This window comes from Orcinus orca, chromosome 15 (genome assembly GCF_937001465.1).
Source record: "Orcinus orca chromosome 15, mOrcOrc1.1, whole genome shotgun sequence".
Taxonomy (NCBI): Eukaryota; Metazoa; Chordata; class Mammalia; order Artiodactyla; family Delphinidae; genus Orcinus; species Orcinus orca.
Window position 1 is genome coordinate 19,203,840 of NC_064573.1, and position 18,920 is coordinate 19,222,759.

The 18,920-nt window shown below is 37.8% G+C and overlaps 2 protein-coding genes across 8 annotated transcripts in view; one reads left to right on the top strand and one right to left on the bottom strand.

The window, feature by feature from the left end:
• Positions 1–3,377, top strand: part of CCDC68 (coiled-coil domain containing 68) — a 51,855-nt gene extending 48,478 nt beyond the window's left edge. For all 4 annotated transcript variants that reach the window (XM_049697645.1, XM_049697642.1, XM_049697643.1 and 1 more), the window contains one exon: positions 386–3,377. In XM_049697645.1, the coding sequence (XP_049553602.1) occupies positions 386–443 (58 nt within the window). In that variant the 3' untranslated portion in view covers positions 444–3,377. The remainder of the gene's footprint in view (positions 1–385) is intronic.
• A 9,073-nt stretch (positions 3,378–12,450) lies between these two features.
• The window catches only part of RAB27B (RAB27B, member RAS oncogene family), a 158,709-nt gene continuing 152,239 nt past the window's right edge, over positions 12,451–18,920 (bottom strand). For all 4 annotated transcript variants that reach the window (XM_004266113.4, XM_033421452.2, XM_033421451.2 and 1 more), the window contains 3 exons: positions 16,366–16,469; positions 13,743–13,866; positions 12,451–12,641 (listed from right to left, as the gene is read on the bottom strand). In XM_004266113.4, the coding sequence (XP_004266161.1) occupies positions 12,452–12,641; positions 13,743–13,866; positions 16,366–16,469 (418 nt within the window). In that variant the 3' untranslated portion in view covers position 12,451. The remainder of the gene's footprint in view (positions 12,642–13,742; positions 13,867–16,365; positions 16,470–18,920) is intronic.

The following is an 18,920-nucleotide window of genomic DNA, read 5'->3' on the forward strand; positions in this document are numbered from 1 at the left end:
GACTCACACAGTGAGGAGAGACGTTTAGGCTATGAGAAACCCACAGAACTAAAACTTCCTGACAGAACAGTCTATTTGTGTGTCCCATCTCCAAGTCACTCTGGTGCACGTCTTCACTGAGTAGAAGGGCAGACACACCCTCACTCTTCCTCACTCCTGTCCTCTTACAACCAGATGCATTTACCTAAGGTTAATGCATCCATAACGTGCTTCTACTGTGCCTCATGGGGAATTAGAATCAATTAACCATCATCAACTCGGTTAAAGCAATTTGTTCAGACTTGGTAGTACAGCAGTAGTGGAGATGGTAATGAAGGTGGTACAGCAGTTATGTCAGTAAAGCTTTATGTGCTCGATTTTGAGAATTGTGTGGTCTTTTCTACAGTGAATTGAAGACTGAAAGCATGACCCCATATTTGATGTTGGTTAGGCTACGGAAATGAGGCGCCTGGCTGAAGATCTGAATGAGAAAGACCACTACCTGCGTCTTACTTACTCCTTGAAACACAGTCTAAATTTACATATTAAAACTGCTCAATGACAGTATTTAATGGAATGTATTGTATTATATTTAATGTATACATCAATAACTTTGCAGGAAGATGACATTTCAGAAAATCAAACCAATATATATTCAAAGAAAGGACCTCTTTCTTCAAAACTTACTAATGGATGAAGAAACCAGATGCTTTCCTACGATGGAAGATGAATTTTGCTTTAAACTTAAAAAAAAAAAAAAACTGAGTTTTTTTTTTTTGGCAGATTTTTGCTGAAGGGACTGGTTAAGGTTGTCAACTTTGACCTTTTGATAGTGGTTTTTATGTACAGTCACCCCTAGGTATCCACAGGAGATTGGTTCCCAGAGCCCCCTCGGGTACAAAAGCCCATTCGGATGCTCAGTCCCATATATAAAATGGCAGCGTGCAGTTGGCCCTCTGTATCCATGGTTTCCACATCCATGGATTCAATCAATCGTCAGTGTGGAACCTGCAGGTACAGAGGGCTGACTGTACCTAAATATAAGGAAGAATATACAGGCATGCTTCCTTTTACTGTGCTTCACAGACTCTGTGGTTTTTTTTACAAATTGAAGGTTTGTGGCAACCTTGCATCATCAGATGATGGTTAGCATTTTTTGGCAATAAAGTGTTTTTAAATTAAGGTATGTATATATATATTTTTAGATATAATGCTATTGCACACTTAACAGGCTACAATATAGTGTAAACATGACTTTTAGATTCACTGGGAAACCAGAAATTTCATATGACTCGCTTTATTGTGATATTCTCTTTAGATTGGTGCTCTGGTACTGAACCTGCGATATCTGTGTGTGTGTATGTGTGTGAATAAATGCTATATTTTAAAGTTGACTTTTGGATCATAAGAAATATCTTACCATGATATAAATTCATCTCCTAACCCATGGTCAGTGGGAGAGTTATTCTCTACTGAATTAAGGGCAGAAAAAGGAGTAGATTCTTTTTAGCTAATTCCCCAAACCAAACAACCCTCCAAAGTCAAGAATTCTGCCTGCTTCACAACACCTTAGGAGGCGGCTGTTCTTCAGCTGGAATTGAACTTTGGTTGCTAGAGGCAACCCGCACATCAGCACAAAGAAATACACCTTGTGATTCTGCCTTTGTGACTGATTTTCTTTTCGATCTTTGTTAATATTATCTAAGTAAAATGTTTAGGGGAAAGAACAGAACACAGTGCTGTTAGCTCATACCTCCATAAAAAGGTATTCATTATGGGTTCAAAGGAACAGTGGCTGCTGTCTGCAGCCAGGAGGAATCTGAATTCATGAGCTTGGAATTATATGTCTAGTGATTTTATGAAAGTGACTTACATTTTGATACATGCATTCGTTACAGGTGGAATTTGAAATTGCTATAAGTAAAAGAAAACTCTAACTTGTAGAAATACAAACATACTGACACTCAGGAAAGCAGAACACACTTCAGCTAAAGGTATAATGGGAGACCTTTGTCATCCTAAAAGGTGAATTACCTGTAGGTTTTTTCATCATTCTCTTTGGTGTATAACTCTAAACATTTTCTCAGGAAAGATGCTTCATGCCTTTCAAGGTAGAGTGTGAAACATCTGTATGATCTATGAAATATTTAAAGGTATCTACAAATGAGATGAAGTAATATCTTTCTAAATTCAGCAAAGTACTGTAATCCTTGCAATGTTGCGTAACTATGTTTGTGAGTTTCATACTTCTTGTTTTTATTGCTTTGTAGTTTTTAAGGTGTAGTTACCTAATAACATTTAGGACACAGTCACCCTATGCCAGGAACAATTCTAAGTACTTCACCTGTATTAATTTCTTTAATCCTCCCAGCAACCCTCAGAAATAGGTCATATTATTATCCCTGTTCTTCAGAGGAGGATACTGTCATTGATTAAGTAATTTTCCTAACTGCTAACTACGGAGCGAACATTTGAACCTTTGACTTGACTATTGATACTCCTACCTGGTGGTCTGAGACACCTCCCAGCTATAGAAATGTCTCTCTTTTTGCTACTTTAACAAACACAGCTTTTTTGTTGGCTTTCTGCACCACACCGTGGATGACAGTCAGAAACAACACTTACTAATCAGGTAAATACTTTGCTGAGATGAGTTGGCCTTTTGCTGTTGGTCTACCCTCGTGAGTACTTAGTACAGAAAAACTTCCTGCTAAAAATCTGCTAATTTTATCATTCATGCCTTTATGCCACATTGAAGATTTCTGGTAATGCATTTCCTGGCACATGTGTAGGGGTGTTGGGATCATGAATTCTGCTTTAAGCATCTGCCTGTGGTAGGAGATTTCACCTTTCACTTAGAGATCCCTTAGGTTCCTCTTATACCCCAACCATCATGCTGGGTTGTAATAAATGTGAGCTTTTGGAATGGACCCATCTAACTGACCTAACAGCCTGGATGATTTCCATTAGAATAATGTATTTTCAAATCAAAAATGGAAGGACACTGTTGAATTTTATTTGGGTTTCACTATATTCATTTTTGAACACAGAAGTACAGTTCAATGTAATACAGGTAGGACCTGCTCATGTGGTCTCCAGCTTCACTTTGGGATGGTGTTTGGATCTTTTGAGAATAAGAATAAGCATCTTCAGAAGCCTAAAAAGATCTGAACTCTTCAAATACAAAAGTATTGTTTTACTAACATCAGTAGATCATTTATATGTCACGTATGGATTATTTCCTATCTCCTCATCGTTTCGGCTTCATCATTTGAACTCTTCGTTTAAATAAACACTTCTGAGTGATAAAAAATCATTACAATGGAGAATGAAATTTATCAGTCTAAAACTAGTACCACACAGAAAATACAAAAACAAAAACCTCAATTGTAGTCAAAGTATTTGTGCTTATAATTATACTCATCAAAGTATTGGATAAGAAGGTCTGAGGTGGGCTATGAAGTAACTACATGGAGGTGGGAAATGAAAAGAAACTTAGTTTCACTTTGATTACATATATTGTTACAAATTATCATTAAGAAATGTTTAAACAATTGGTATAATATATACCATTTTAATAATTGCTTATGATATGCCTTAAAATAAAGAAAATTAATGCCATATTTTGTGGGTTTTGTTTTTCTTTTTACATTAAAATTATTATGCATAAATGAATTAAGTAGCTGTTATTTGACTGTTAATGACAATATAACCCATAATAAATAGTTTTTGTCAGTGAGCAGATATTTAGATAGCTCCTTGAATTTTTCTCCTAATTTTCTGTGAATGCAAATTAACAGCAAAAGTAATCTATTATGTTTTTATTCTAAATTTGAAAAAAATGGTAGCATTATAAAATTAAGAACACACAAACACTTTATCGAATTCTTTCATACTGCTTCACTTTGAAAATTCTTACCTGGCCTGAAATCTTCTGATCTGAAAATAATTATAGAATCTTTATCAATGTCAGAGTAGGGATCCAATCTATCAATAACTAAAAATTCTTTAAACAAATATCATAAACATTATGATTCCTTTCCTACATCTCTTCCTTCCTTCCTTCATATTGAAATATAACTCAACAATAAAAACAAACCACAATATTACAACAATGGATAAATATCAAATTATTACACTTGAAAACATCCAGTAGAAAAACAGAGGATATACCATATTATTTTATGGGGACAGAGAGCAAATCAGTGTTTGGGGACAAGAGTAGAGGGAGAGAGTGTGAAGGAGTACAGGGAAACATTGGGAAGTAATAGCATGTTCAGTGTGTTGATAATGGTCATATTTTCGTGGGTATGTTTTATGACAAAAAAATCAATAAATTGTACAATTTAAACATTTACTTCAATAAAGTAGTAAAAAAAAATTTAAGTTAACACTATGTTATTCTACAATCCACCCAGTTCGTTTCTCACACTAGATTCATTCATTTCTTCTTTCACCAAATATTTATTGGGCCTCTCTATTTGCCAGGCGTTGTTCTAGATGCCAAGGCGACAGCAGTGGGGAGAGGGAAGAGGTGCATCTGGCAGGGAAGAAAGAAAAGGGGAAAATCTCTACCTTCATGGAAATATCTTCCAATGATGAGGAACAGATAAACTCAGGGAAGTGCTGTGGACTCTGAAGAAAAGTGAAGCAGAACCTAGGGAAAAGGAGGTACCAGGGGTGAAAGGCTGTGGCGGCAATTTTTATCTGACCGATAATTGAAACTAAACTGTGTGTAGATTGGTCAGTTAAATAGGATACTGATTTTAAATAAGACCTTTCTTTTTGAAGGTAATATTTAAGCAAAGATAGGAAGAATGCTAGGGAAGTGATTGGAAGGAGATGTTTTTTGGTGGAAGAGGGGTCCAGGCAGAGGCAAGCACAAGTGCATGAGTCCCTAGGGGCAGGCAGGCCAGCTGTATTCCGGAAGAGCCAGGAGGACATCAGCTGGATGGGCATGTAAAGAATAAGCCCCAGGGGGGCTTCCCTGGTGGCGCAGTGGTTGGGAGTCCACCTGCCGATGCCGGGTATATGGGTTCGTGCCCCGGTCCGGGAAGATCCCACATACCGCGGAGCGGCTGGGCCCGTGAGCCATGGCCGCTGAGCCTGCGCGTCCGGAGCCTGTGCTCCGCAACGGGAGAGGCCACAACAGTGAGAGGCCCACGTCCCGCAAAAAAAAAAAAAAAAAAAAAAGAAATGAAATTTTCCTTGGTGTAGAGAACTGTGATCATACAAATACCTTACATCCAGTTTTAAAAAGAGAAATCCTACCATTACAAGATGGCCTTATTTTTTCCTCAATAGGGGGCATGTTATGACTATTTTTACACCCTATAAACCATTAGGAAAAGCAAGTCTCTACTGACTTGTCTTGAATTATTTAAGATGAATCCAGGAGGCAAAAGATTCTGCCTGTGTGAAACAGCATTACTGCTACCATGGAGTAAAGTTGAGAGAATGGTGCCAAGGACTTATTTGCTTGCAGTGGGAGAGTTGTTTATCTTTAAATTAAAAACTCATCATTATCTTGGCAAAGCCTATCTAAGTAACATATGGAGGGAGAACAACTCTGGGAACAAGGCAGCCTTTGCAAATGAACATTTAAGAGGAAGCTGTATGGTTGTGGTCTTGAATTGGCCTTGAACATTGGTCCTGTCACCAGTCTGTAACTAAAGAAGATATTACCACTCGCCTCAGCATTTTATTATGGTGAAGAAATAGGTTATAATACATTGAGGTGTTGACATACCATGGAATACTGTTAACATGCTAACTGCTAAATTTATAAATGTATCATTTAAAATTATTAGAAAAGGTGCCTTGAAAATTCCAGCCTTTAAACAAATAATAAATTAGAAAGTTTAGAGAGATGGATAAAAACCACTTGGCCTTTTTTTTCTTAGATTCCATATATATGTGTTAGCATACGGTATTTGTCTTTCTCTTTCTGACTTACTTCACTCTGTATGACAGACTCTGAAGAACCTAGGGGTAAGACAGGAATAAAGGCACAGACCTACTAGAGAATGGACTTGAGGATATGGGGAGGGGGAAGGGTAAGCTGTGATAAAGTGAGAGAGAGGCATGGACATTTATATACTACCAAACGTAAGGTAGATATCTAGTGCGAAGCAGCCGCATAGCACAGGGAGATCAGCTCGGTGCTTTGTGACCGCCTGGAGGGGTGGGATAGGGAGGGTGGGAGGGAGGGAGACGCAAGAGGGAAGAGATATGGGAACATATGTATATGTATAACTGATTCACTTTGTTATAAAGCAGAAACTAACACACCACTGTAAAGCAATTATACTCCAATAAAGATGTAAAAAAAAAACAAACCACTTGGCCAAATCCAAATCACTTCTTTCCTAGTTCTTGATGGATATCACTTTTAATGGGATACAATTCCCATACTGATGCTAATTTAATGTTCCCCATTCACCATTCATTCAACTTCAGCACAGAAATAAGATTGCCTTGAATATACAAAATAATTGATAAAAATGCATTTTTATTTGAAAAGTGTGCAGAAACAATCACTGAATACAGTTCTCAACCATAGTTTTGAAACCCACACACCACAAAATCATTGGATGCTCTGATTTCTGAAGCTACTAGAACTTTGGTACAACAAAATCCTGACCTAACAGTGTCTGTCAGGCACCACAGTCTATTCAGGGTCACAGAGAATAAAAACTCCATGTTTAGGGTTTTAATTTACATTCATGGCACTAGACAGAACAGAGATCTGAGTAAATGACAGACAAAACAATCGAACGTGCTTAGCCTAAAACTGAAGATAATATCACTTAAATGTAGACCATTGGGGTACAGTGCAGCACTTCAGCATTACGCCGGAATGTTGTCTACTTTTAACACATTAAGTGGGATAACTTATTTTCCTCAAATAATTTCAGATACAGTCAGTATCTTTTATAAGGCTGTGGACACAGAAGCCCTATTTATACAAGGAGGATTTTGGCCCGATTGTAATATACTATCTAGAATGTAATTGGATTCCTTGAGAGAAATACAAGATGACCTACAAAATGAAATAGGACTCATATTTTTTCAATAACTTGAGATATATTAAACATTTTCAATCAAATACAATGACAGTAAGCCGACTACCCATTTCAAGTTTCCAATATCTCGACTAAAATTAGTGTTTTGTCCCTGCTATAACACTTGTGAAAGTACGGTTGTGAAAGTATGACTGTGATATTTTATTATTCTTAGCTTGGGATAATAGTGTCAGTTTATGAAATGGAACATAATTTACAAACCAGTTTCTACATATGTTCTCCTTTGGGCCAGACATGAACCCTGTGAGGCATGTAGGATCTATAAGCCTCCTACTTGGAGAAGCCATATTTAATGACATACCCATGGCCCCCAAATTGTTCTTTTTGGCCACTTTCCTTTCTATAATACTAGGCTTCCTCTCAAAGAACATTTGAAAAAAACAACCTGGAGAAGAGTAAGGATAAGCATATGTTATTACTTTGCTAGGGACAGATACTATTTTGATGTGCCGGCAGACATAAGGACAACAGCCATTGGGTAAATAAGGGATCCGTTAGGTTAAGAACAGACATGCGGCTCCTACAGAACTTGCTAATGACTAAGTCGACTGAGGGATAATAGCCATGACTTCCACGACCAGTTGGAAAGAAAATGAACTCGGAAACAGATTTAAATAACTCAATTCAAAGACAATTTCTTTGTACTCTTTTTCTTCAAAAGACAACACCTTTTTAAATAACCCCATTATTTTGGTACTCATGGTTTTTTATGTTCGCTTGTTATTCTCTCTAAATATGAATTTAGAAAATACCTCCATCATAGGCTGTTGGTAAAAAGAGCTCTGCAGAAAGGCATCTTTGTGATGCTACTTCTTAAAAAATTAAAGTGCAATTTATGAGAAAATTTGATTCAGATAGAGTAAATGTTTCTAATTTTCCCAAATTTTGATGCCACTCATGAAATAGTTAGTGTTTCAATATTTTTATTAGCTTAGTTCTAAGGGCATAAACCTCTAGCTGGTAGATAAAAATAATGGCTAAACATTTGCCATAGATCTGGTTACAAACAACTTTGTCAGCCTTTTTTTTTTTTCCTGCCTAAAAATCAACCTTGTAAGTATGGTCTTCTCCATGTTCTGCCATAGTTAGAAACTCTATTTAGACAACTTTAATCTCTAATCTCTGTAGTTCTTGCTCAACAATGTCAATGTGGTTGAGTCTCTACCCAAGAACTCCAAGGCAATAAGTTTATAAAATTCCCTATTCAGTTAACAATGTTTTATTTTTATCAGTTCTACTTTATGAGACAAGTATCTCCATAGATTTACAAAGCATTGAGACAACACTCATCTCAGAGAATACTCTCTATCTACTTTCCATATTTAAGAGCTCAGCACTCTCCCCAGAAATAAACTTATACCACTTTGGTCAAAGATCAAGAAGAAAATACAGCTTTTGGTGAATTCTTAGACAAGCTTTTCAAACATAGACAGTATCTGGGAATCTTTAAAAATGATAAAGCTTTCCCTAAAATATTCAAATACACTAGACTCCTTTTAATGCTTTCAAGCTTGGGAGTAGAAGGTGAAAGACAACTTTTCTATCACTTTGGCTAATGTAGCTCCCAGATCTTCCTTTTAAAGAGTTATTAAGTATCTTAGGACACCAGAAACTTCAATATTATCTCTTTACAATTAGAATTTTAATCTCAAAAATTCTTTATGGATGAGGATTCTCCCTCAAATGTTTAGTTCCAGGTTATATGCTACATCTAGTTCTACACTGTATCTCTTTACACATATTGCTTCTCCTTCTAACCGATGCACCCGCTCCATTGGTGAGAATGTATATGAGCTTCATCAAATTTGTTGATTCCCAGTGGACAAAATTTACACTTTAAAGAATATTTCAGCTGTTAGTAAACTATCTTTTAATGTAGTGAGTCCTCCTCTATGGTCAAGTTTCTCTCTCTTATAAAGAAGACAAGAAACGCCTGATAAAAAACTCTTGCCCCGTTCCTCCTATCTGTACAGATTGGCAGAGAATAACATACTAGAAGCATAACAAAGACACCCACTGATACATAGAATGTCCCATCTGGTTAAACACAACAGGTAAAATATTTACTTTAGAAAACGCTGGTTTCAAATTTGTTGCAGCGTGCTAGCTGATAATATGGAAACGACAGCAACTTGGCTGGAGTGGGACTGGCCGGAGTTGTGAAATTCTTATGTAGAGACCCACAAGCTCAATTCCCAGCATTTAGCATTTTTTTTCCTGCCAATTTGTGACTTGTTACCCTCATCACACCAAGACAAACATGTTCTCTCAACTATATTTGATACATTTTTCAAAGGACTTTTTTTTTTTTTACATTAAAAGGTAACCTTGTACCTAATCACAGAGTCTCAAATAATGCCCACTCCCCAAAAAGTGACCAGGAGATGGTGGTAATAATCTCCAGATTTGAATAAGATTCTTATACCCCTTGCTGAAAACCTCAGAATACCTTTAGCTGCACTAGAGTCTCTGTGAGGCCTTCCTACAACATGGTATTATAGGAAATAAGCTATGGGGCTGGAGACAAATCTGATCAAGGAGGTCTCCGAGGCACTGCGTTAGAGCAATGTAAACATTAAACCAGTGTAAACACTTCCAAAATGGTTTCTATATCAGAAAGGAACTTCATGTACATTTTAAATAATTCTCCAAAATATGATATGGTTAACTAAAGCATTTGCGACAAAATAAGTAATACATATTGCTGTGTATTAAAGGGTGTATGCAATTGTTTAAAAGCAGTCTGTATACTTCGTGACCCCAAGTCAATTTGAAATTGTAAAATGAATTATACAGAATAATTAATTCTGAAATAATGAAAGAGTAATGGTTACTAGTAATGGTTACATAGACTTCAGGGTCTTACATCAAACTTGACAGAGAAAACATTTTTTTTAGATTAAGTGTTTATTTATAAGTAGAACACTATTTTAAATTAATTTTCTTGTCTGTTTTAAATTTCATTCCTCTTGAGATTACCCAATAATTGTTATTTTTATAGGAATAGTTCTTTAATTATAAGCATCATCACCCTCTGCTTCATGCTATGGCTATCAAATAATGATCCTAAAATAGACCCTGAATAAAGGCTTGTTAAATAACTGACAGTGACAGAATCTTGGATAAGTAAATCAATCATGTAACTGGAAAATAAATAGAAACAAAAAGGCATATCAAAAATAAAATGCTTTTTGGATTTTAGAAAGGCTAAGTGTTTCCTGTTGTGGAAATACAGGGGGCATCATAATTTGAATCCGAAGGAGAAATCGACCTAATGACCGAAAAGTTCACCAAATTTTGCCACACCAATGGTTACATTGTTTTTGCTCATATTCGTTTCAGAAGAAACATCTTTGACGATAGCTAATAGCTTTCTATCCTCCTGGCGCAGGCACTGAGGTCATGAATAGCATCATAGAGAAAAGCATCCTGGGAGCGAATACCCACTCATGACCAACCTTAGAAGTTGGCATCGTGCTGCAGAAATCAGAGGACCTGGGCAGCTGACAGTGAGAACTTGTTAATCTGTTAAGGACTAACTCCATTAAAGCTTCCAAATTACCTGGATTCATGGCACATTTCTGGGTCTTGTAACTAGACAGTCCCTTGGGTCTGTGTTCCTAAAACTGATTGACACCCAGTGGAGGTTGGCAGACGGAGGTTAAAGGTGGGGGACTGGGATTTAGAGTTTCCTATGTTTGTAACTTAACAAAAAATATACAGAGAGTCTAGAAAAGTGAAGTTTAATTGGAAAATTTTTCTACAAAGAGGAACTATCCTGTAGAAAAATCATATATTCACAATAAAAAGAGAAAACCTAAAGTATGATGACTTTGTTATTGACAAAATTGACTGAAATACATAAATAATAGTAATAGGAGTGGCTTACGTTTACCAGAAACTAAATCAAAAGCCCATGTTTAGATGCAATAATAATAGGCCAATGGAAAATACCTTTGTGATCATTTTTAGAAAGAAAAGACAGCATTATGTGAAAAATAAAGCCATTAACAAAAGTTTTGCTTAGATAAGATACAGCTCCATCTCTGCCAGCCCCCCAGTATAGTTCAAGCATAGGTGTTTTGCCTTAGGCAAAATAAAAACAGATGCTAAATACACTGTAATGTGGCATGATGTATCATCCATTTTTATGTGATAAATGACATGAAAATTCAGAGTGACCATAAAATCGATCCATCATTATTCTAAGTTGTTGATCTACAAAGTGACATCCCTCTATTTTTACAATTGATTCAAAGCCAGGGGTGGGTGTTGGTTGGAGGAGAGTAATGTGATTTAGAGTTTCCAGTACTTTGTAAATCAGAAAGAAACCTAGAATTAATAGTCACTTTTTATTTCGTATCACCAACATATTTTATCTAAAAAAATTAAGGCTAAATAGTTTTTCTTGAGTGCATAAAGAGATAGTTAATAAACAGCAATCTTTAATTTCTCTTTGTGACTTTTTATCATGATTGCTAAGAAATGTGAAATGTGAAGCTGAACACTACACCAATTTCTAAAATTTTGTTGGAAATGCAAACCTCTGGAGACTCTCTTAATCCCAATTGATAATGTCAGCTTCTAATTGGCTTGAGTGAAATTTGGCTAAGTACCTCTCCCAGACATCTGTAACAGATACATTTAATTTCAGTTGCCCAAATGCCATGTTCCCATACCTTCATTTTTCTCCCTGGGCATTTCTCTTGTCCTCTGTCATTCACAGTCCTATTCTTGTCTATCTGCCATTTATTAAGAATATACAAATGGCATTATTACGCAGTCTCCTACATTTTCTCAGAAGTCTGACATTCATCCTCTCGTAAGGTAGTCATTCTAACACAGCTTATAGGATGTACATGGTAATGTCACTCTTAATGAACCACTTAGAATTCTTTTTTGTGTATATGCATTTTTAGCTAATGTTTCTCCCAATGCAAACCTATAAAAGTACAAGTCAGATTCTATATAAGAAGTAAATCCAACCATTTAAAAAAGTCATCTTTCTATGTTATCCCTTTAGAAGCTTATTCTTGTCCCCAGTGTGACAAGGTAACTTCGGTTCTTTTGCTTTGAAAACTCCCTGATATTTCGTCTTGTATACTCTCTTATATACTCATCTTCTTTATAAGGAAAACAAATGGAGCATCCACGATGGTATGATGACAATGGAAAATCTTTGATCTTGTTTGGATGGGCCTCAGGGACAACTGGTCAACTCTTTTGAACACTGTTGACTACTGTGACTTCTTAAAATAGATTTTCTGGCAGAAAAAGAAAGACATGCCATTATGCATGGTCTACTCAACAACAATTGTGTGGTTTGTCACTCTTTTTGGAAGTGATGCTTGCGTGGGGTTCTGGATAATCAGTTCATATGGTAAAGTTTAGCAGGCACACTTCTTCTCTGCTGGTTTGTCCCCATCCAGCTTCCCAGAACTACCACCATTGACAGTGTCGGGGACTTGGGTCTTCTCTACACACTGTTCCATTCGTTTCATTATTAAGTCCAGAAGGGTTTCCACAGCCTTTTCCACGTTCTGGCCAGTCGCTGCACTTGTTTCAAAATATGGTATGCTAGCATGGAAGAGATGACAAATATTTTTGAGAGGAAGGAACCAGAAAAGATACAACAAGATGTGCCAATGAGTCACACATGCAACAACATGGCTGGCTGAGAGATTGTGAAATAATCACGATCTTGCTGGCTGAGTTGGAAAACATCCTTGTTTTTCCTCAGTGAGTGAAAGCTGGTGGGTTTCTTTTTAGTATGGGTGTAACAAGTTTTATGGGCAAGGAAACTGATACAGGAGGTAATCAGGGACTTGAAGCCAAAGCATCATCACTGATTCTTAAAAATAAAGAGGGTAAAAATGCCTAAACTAGTGAACAATATTACCATTAAAACTATTACTTCCCTCCAATCAATTATCTAGGGGTCAGATTTAGAATTTAAGCAGGCACTGTATAGGATATTTATGTGAATACAGTCTATATTTATTTGGAATCCAAAGTTCCAAAAAGACATGTACATTTATAAAGCTCTCAAGGAGAATCCTTCAGTAAAAAATGGACAGATTTGGCAAAGATGCTTACATTTGAAAAAGAATGACAATTTCTGCCTTGGGAGTCAATTTACAATTACATGGAATATTTAAAAAATTTTTAAATCTGCCATTTAAGCTCAGCTAGGATAATGATTGCAATATTATGTCCAGGTCAGGTATCATTCCTTAGAGTTTTGTAGTTATTGACTGAGAGGCAGTAGAGTACAGTGTTGAAAAGCATGGACTCCGATTTCAGTCTGCCTGGGTTGAATTCTAGCTCTACTACTTACTATCTATGTGGCCTTCCGTCAGTTACTCAATCCCTCTGTGTCTCAATTACTCATATATAAAGTGGGATAACTCTAGATTTCCTATATATGATTATGAGGGGTTAGATGAGTTAAAGCCTAGGAACAGTTGCTAGCACATAATAAGCATTCAGTAAATGTTAGCTGCTATTATTATGAAATAGTTCATTAAAAACATCACATATATTCCTCTGGAAGATCTTTTTCATTCATGCGGCATTCCTGAATCAAAGGTATCCCTTCTAATATCAATCTCGTGACCCTACCCCATTATTAAGCAGCAGTGTGCGAGTTTAGAGGACATCTCCACGTGACTGACTTACCTGTACTTGTCAGCCAGGTCCCGGGCTTGCCGTTCGTTGACTTCTCTCTGGTCTGGCAGGTCTGCCTTGTTGCCAATTAATACTATATCTGGATTTTCACAATAAGCATTTGCTTGCAGTTGGCCTTGGAAAGAAAACAGATGGAACCAGCAAGTTAGTTATAAACAAGAGATGTCAAATGACTGCTCATACTTCAGAGTCCTAATCTAATTGTTCATCTGCAGCTTGGCTGCTTATGAGTTACATTATATTAGCCAAGTTGCTTAACTCTTCCCAGCCACAGTTTCCTCATCTAGAAAATGGAGCTAATTCCTCACAGGTTGCAGGTTGTGAAGATTAATAAGAGTGTATATGAAGCGCTTGTATGAATACCTATCAGTGCTCCTCTATATCTGGGGAAATGCCCTTTGAGATGAACATACTGTTTTTCATTCCATTTATTCTTCAAATATAAGTGGAGATAATAGAACGTGATCTTAAAGTACATAAGTTTGCTCTTTCCTTTAGGAGGCTGCTACATTTCCCTTTCCTGAAGTTCAAGGTGATGATCCATAAGAGCAGAACCTTTTTGAACCACCACAAATTCATGTAGAAACAATATTAAGACAGGTCACTTGTTTTTCTCTTTTCTCCAGGAGACACTGTTTAAAAGAGAAGGGGGGTGGGGGGAGGAGGAGGAGAGAAGAAGAAGGAGGAGAAGAAGAAGGAAGGGAGGGAGGGAGGAAGGAAGGAAACGATAAAAAAAACTTGTCAATCTATGTTTTCAAGGTTACGGGACTATTTTACGGTCTACCTCAAGGCAAGCTATTTGCAGCCTTGCTGAGGTCAGAGAAAGAAGACAAATGCTTACTCTATAACACCAATTATTTGGATGTTAGAAATTAAAGCCTTATTAGATACGGCAATTAATTATCTTAAATCCCAACTGTATCTTTCTGGAAATTTTAGTAAGAAGGGAGCATCTCATCTACCTTGAAAAATGATGAACGAATCAGTCTCTGAAAGAACTGAATAATCTTATTATCTCCTTATCTCCCCAGAATCTAATAATAACACCAAAATTTGGATAAAGAAATGTAATAGCAAAAGAAAATGGAGACAGATCCTAGGATAAACACTCATTTGGAGAAGCACTTAAGTCAGAATTTGTTGGTATTTTTCCCCACTGTTAGTGAACTTACATTTAAAGCATTTATATATATTAATAATTCTATATAATATGTAATAATAAGATATGTATATATTTGAGAATCTACACAGCCAGACACTCAGCCAGGTGATCTGGGGTATCGCAATGGAACAAAGCGGACCAAGTCTGCACCTTTATAGAGCTTACATTCTAGTGGTAGAAAGAACCAAAACCACAAGTAAACAAAGAAATAATATAATATAATAAATATAATATAATATAATATAATAAATATAATATGTGTCAGGTGGTGGCAGTGACCAAATGAAATAGAAAGTGTATTGAGGGTATACAGAGTGGTGAAGAGCACTGTTTTAGATGGGGCTGTCAGGGAAAGCCTCTCCCAAGAGATAAATAAGGTTTGAACAAGAACTTGAAGGAGATGAAAGAACTAACACACGCCTTAAATCGGAAAAGAGAAATCAATGCAGAGGCGAACAGAAATCAAAGTCCCCAAGGCAGGACTGTGCTTCTCAGGGGAGAGACCTTTAGCTGGAGGCCGGTGAGCTGGGGCAGAGTAAAAGTGAATTAAAGAGGCATTCCAAGTGAGATGGGAGATCCCAAAAGGACTTCGAGCAGAGGCATAATATGATCTAGTCTTTTAAAAAATATCACTCTGGCCACAGACAGCCCTGACAAATCTAGAAATGACAAGTAGCACCAGCCCCATGCGACTGCTGGTATGTCCCACTAGGATCAAAACTGGTATTTGTAATTTAAAACATGCAAATGAAATATTGTCTTTAGTGCTACATCAGTTAAAAAATAAAGGAAAAATCAAATACCACGCTTCTGCGCTGACATATCAATCTGGCTTTAATAACTGATTAGGCTACTTTGAAACTTTATATTATGTTTAAATTGCCATGAAGGCTGGAGATTTTTCTGTACCAGTCTTCCTCACATTTGAACACTTTTCTAAAAAGAAGTAAAATTTCAACGTGAGCTTGTTGACTGACACGCTACCGTATTTTCATGTGGCTGCTCTGCTCTGAAACAATTTCTCACCTAATTAACCCATTAGTTCATTAACACTTTAGTTAACCCACGTGCAAGGGCACACACTGCAGGTATCAGTTGCCCCCTCAGAAAACGCTGCTGTTTTTCTGTGTCCCCACCAGGCTAGATGGAGTAGATGTGACCACTCATTTAGTTTTAAGAAGTCCTTCAAGACTTACTGGATACGTGGAATTAATGGCCTGTCAATTGCAACAATAAAGTCCTTACGTATAGGTGGTGATTCTTCTAAGGCGTCAAAGGAAAACACAATTTTAAGCCACTTTGGATGAGCCACGTAAAAGCCACCGCTTTGAAGGTGACACAGGAAACACTAAACCTGTGACTTTTTAGAGTTAATCTGTGGTCCCCAATCTGGTTTCATCTTGTGAGGCAGAGAAGCAACGTGGCCAACGGAAGTTACTCAGTCCCACTTACTCATCCAGTTTCTGACATTTAAGAAGCTCTGTTGACTGGTGAGGTCAAACATTAATAAGAAACCCATGGCGTCTCTGAAAAACGCAGTGGTGAGGCTCCGGAATCTGCCAAAAAAGCACAGTGGATAGTTCTGGAAGTCAGTCCACATGCAAATTCTGATGACAATACAAACAACACTATTTCCCTTTCAGATATGAACTCTCCGTGGCATCCCTCGGGATTATTCTGCCGAATGGGCAGAAAGACTGCTGAAGGGTCGGGGAGAACACCTGGTTGTGGATTTGTTTAAGATCGCGTCCCGGCTTTATGTTCCATAGCAGGTATGCGTGCAAGAGTTTGTAAACTTCAACCACACGCTCGCTTACACAGCCCCTTGGAATCTTTCTCTCATTGGCTCACGGGCATCTCGTGGCCCACAATTAAAATAGAAGCCACTTTAGAGTTGGGACTTTAACTTATACTTTTCAAATTTCTTGTCTGTGCCCAGAAGGAAGCTTGGCACATGGTAGCCTGAAAATGAATGCCTGTGATTACATGCAGAAAATCACAACTTGTTAGCAGCTGGAACTAGGGTTCTTTTGTAAGGAAGAACATTGGTGAGAAAACTCTTTTATAAGCACTCCTTAGGGATAAAACTGAGCTTTAGGCTGGCATGCATGTCTCTTAAGGAGAAGGACGACAGTGAAGAAAGGAAAAAGAGGATGTTGATTAGGGGAATGAGGGAAGGGCAGAGAGACTTGGTAGTTGAGGAGAGAAAGCAAGAAGTCTCATCTCTAATGGAGGATTCTGAAGAATGCACTCCTTCATGTGCGATGACTTTCCTTTGTTCCAACCCCTTCTACCCCAACATCCTCAGGGAAGTTGAAGATGCTTTGAGATCCACTTCAATGTCAGCAATGGGCAAAACAAGAGATCACACGTAAGGTCCAGAGAAGGTTTGAGTTATACTGATAAAGAAGTGAATCTGGCAATTGATTTTTAGAAAGGCACATGACTTTGAAACAGAGAAGCGTATCACTTCCTATCCTAAATGTCCTCCTAATTTTGGATCTCCTATTTTGGCCTATTTGTAGATTCTTGGGTTTCCTCTGGGTTCTATTCTTGACCCCTTCTTCCTCTACATATATTCACTGGTTAATCTCATTCACTTCCCTGGCTCTATTATCACCTATATGTTGAACCCCAAATTTATAGGTCTAGATTTTTCCTGCCCTCCGCACCATATGCCCAATTACTTGTTTGATATTTCCACTTGGAGGAAACTAAGGTACCCTCAACTTCATGTGTTTAAAACCAAACTGGCCCCTCCTCCTGATTTTCTGTCAATGACATCACCATCCTCCTTGGTCACCACAGCCTTTCTACCTCACCTGCTATATACAAGCAATCAACAAATATCTCCTGACTCTCTCATTTCTGTCCACGTACCCTGCCACTATTCTAGTTTTGGACCCATTATCTTCCACCTGGATAATTTCAACAGCCTTCTCAACAGTCTTCCTGTCTCCAGTGTCGTATGGGATCCTCCCCTTCCCTGATTTCTTCCCACTGATTATATAAATCCTCTGCTAAAAACATTTAAATGATGGTACTTTACTTAAGATAATGACTGAACTTTTCAACAATCCGTCAAGGCTCTGCATGAACTAACCCTTGCTCATCTATCCAGCTTCATCTGTTGACTACCCACAGGCAAGCTGATCTTCTTTTAGTTCTTAGAAAGTTCACACTCTCCCCTGGGCTTTCACACACGCTGTTACTCCTGTGGGTAGCCTCACCTTCATGCTTCCTTTACCTTCTATCCTTTTAGCCTGGATAAGATTCACTCATACATTGTGTATGAGTATGCATATTTACATGTAACAGTATCACCTCCCCACGCTGACTTCCCAACACCCTCATGTAGCTTATGGGCTCCTCTTGGTGCACCTGACAACCACTCTTTGTTTTCCTGTTAGTGTCCTAAAGCTATTATTGCAATTGTTTATTTGTCCAAATTCTACCCCGGTAGCTCCAAGAAAAAAGGAGCTGTGTTTCTAACTTGCTATCCATTGCGTTTCTATGGCCCTGAGCACATTTTTGGCTCGCTAAATGCCTGTCAAATATAGATAAAGAAATAAAGAAAGAAAATAGCAAAGGATATAAATTATTGAAGTGTTAAATGACTTCAATAGAGAACAATACTTTCAATACCAAAGCAGGGAGAAGAGGTTTTTTTTGTTTGTTTGTTTGTTTGTTTTTTTGTGGTACGCGGGCCTCCCACTGTTGTGGCCTCTCCCATTGCGGAGCACAGGCTCCGGACGCGCAGGCTCAGCAGCCATGGCTCACGGGCCCAGCCGCTCCGCAGCATGTGGGATCTTCCCGGACCGGGGCACGAACCTGTGTCCCCTGCATCGGCAGGCGGACTCTCAACCACTGCGCCACCAGGGAAGCCCAGAAGAGATATTTTAATGACTTTTTATTTCCAAAATAAGATTCCTTTGGTAGGACATACTCATCATGATTATGAAATACCAAAAGTTTTACTCAGTTTTCTTCCTGTGGATTTGTTCCTA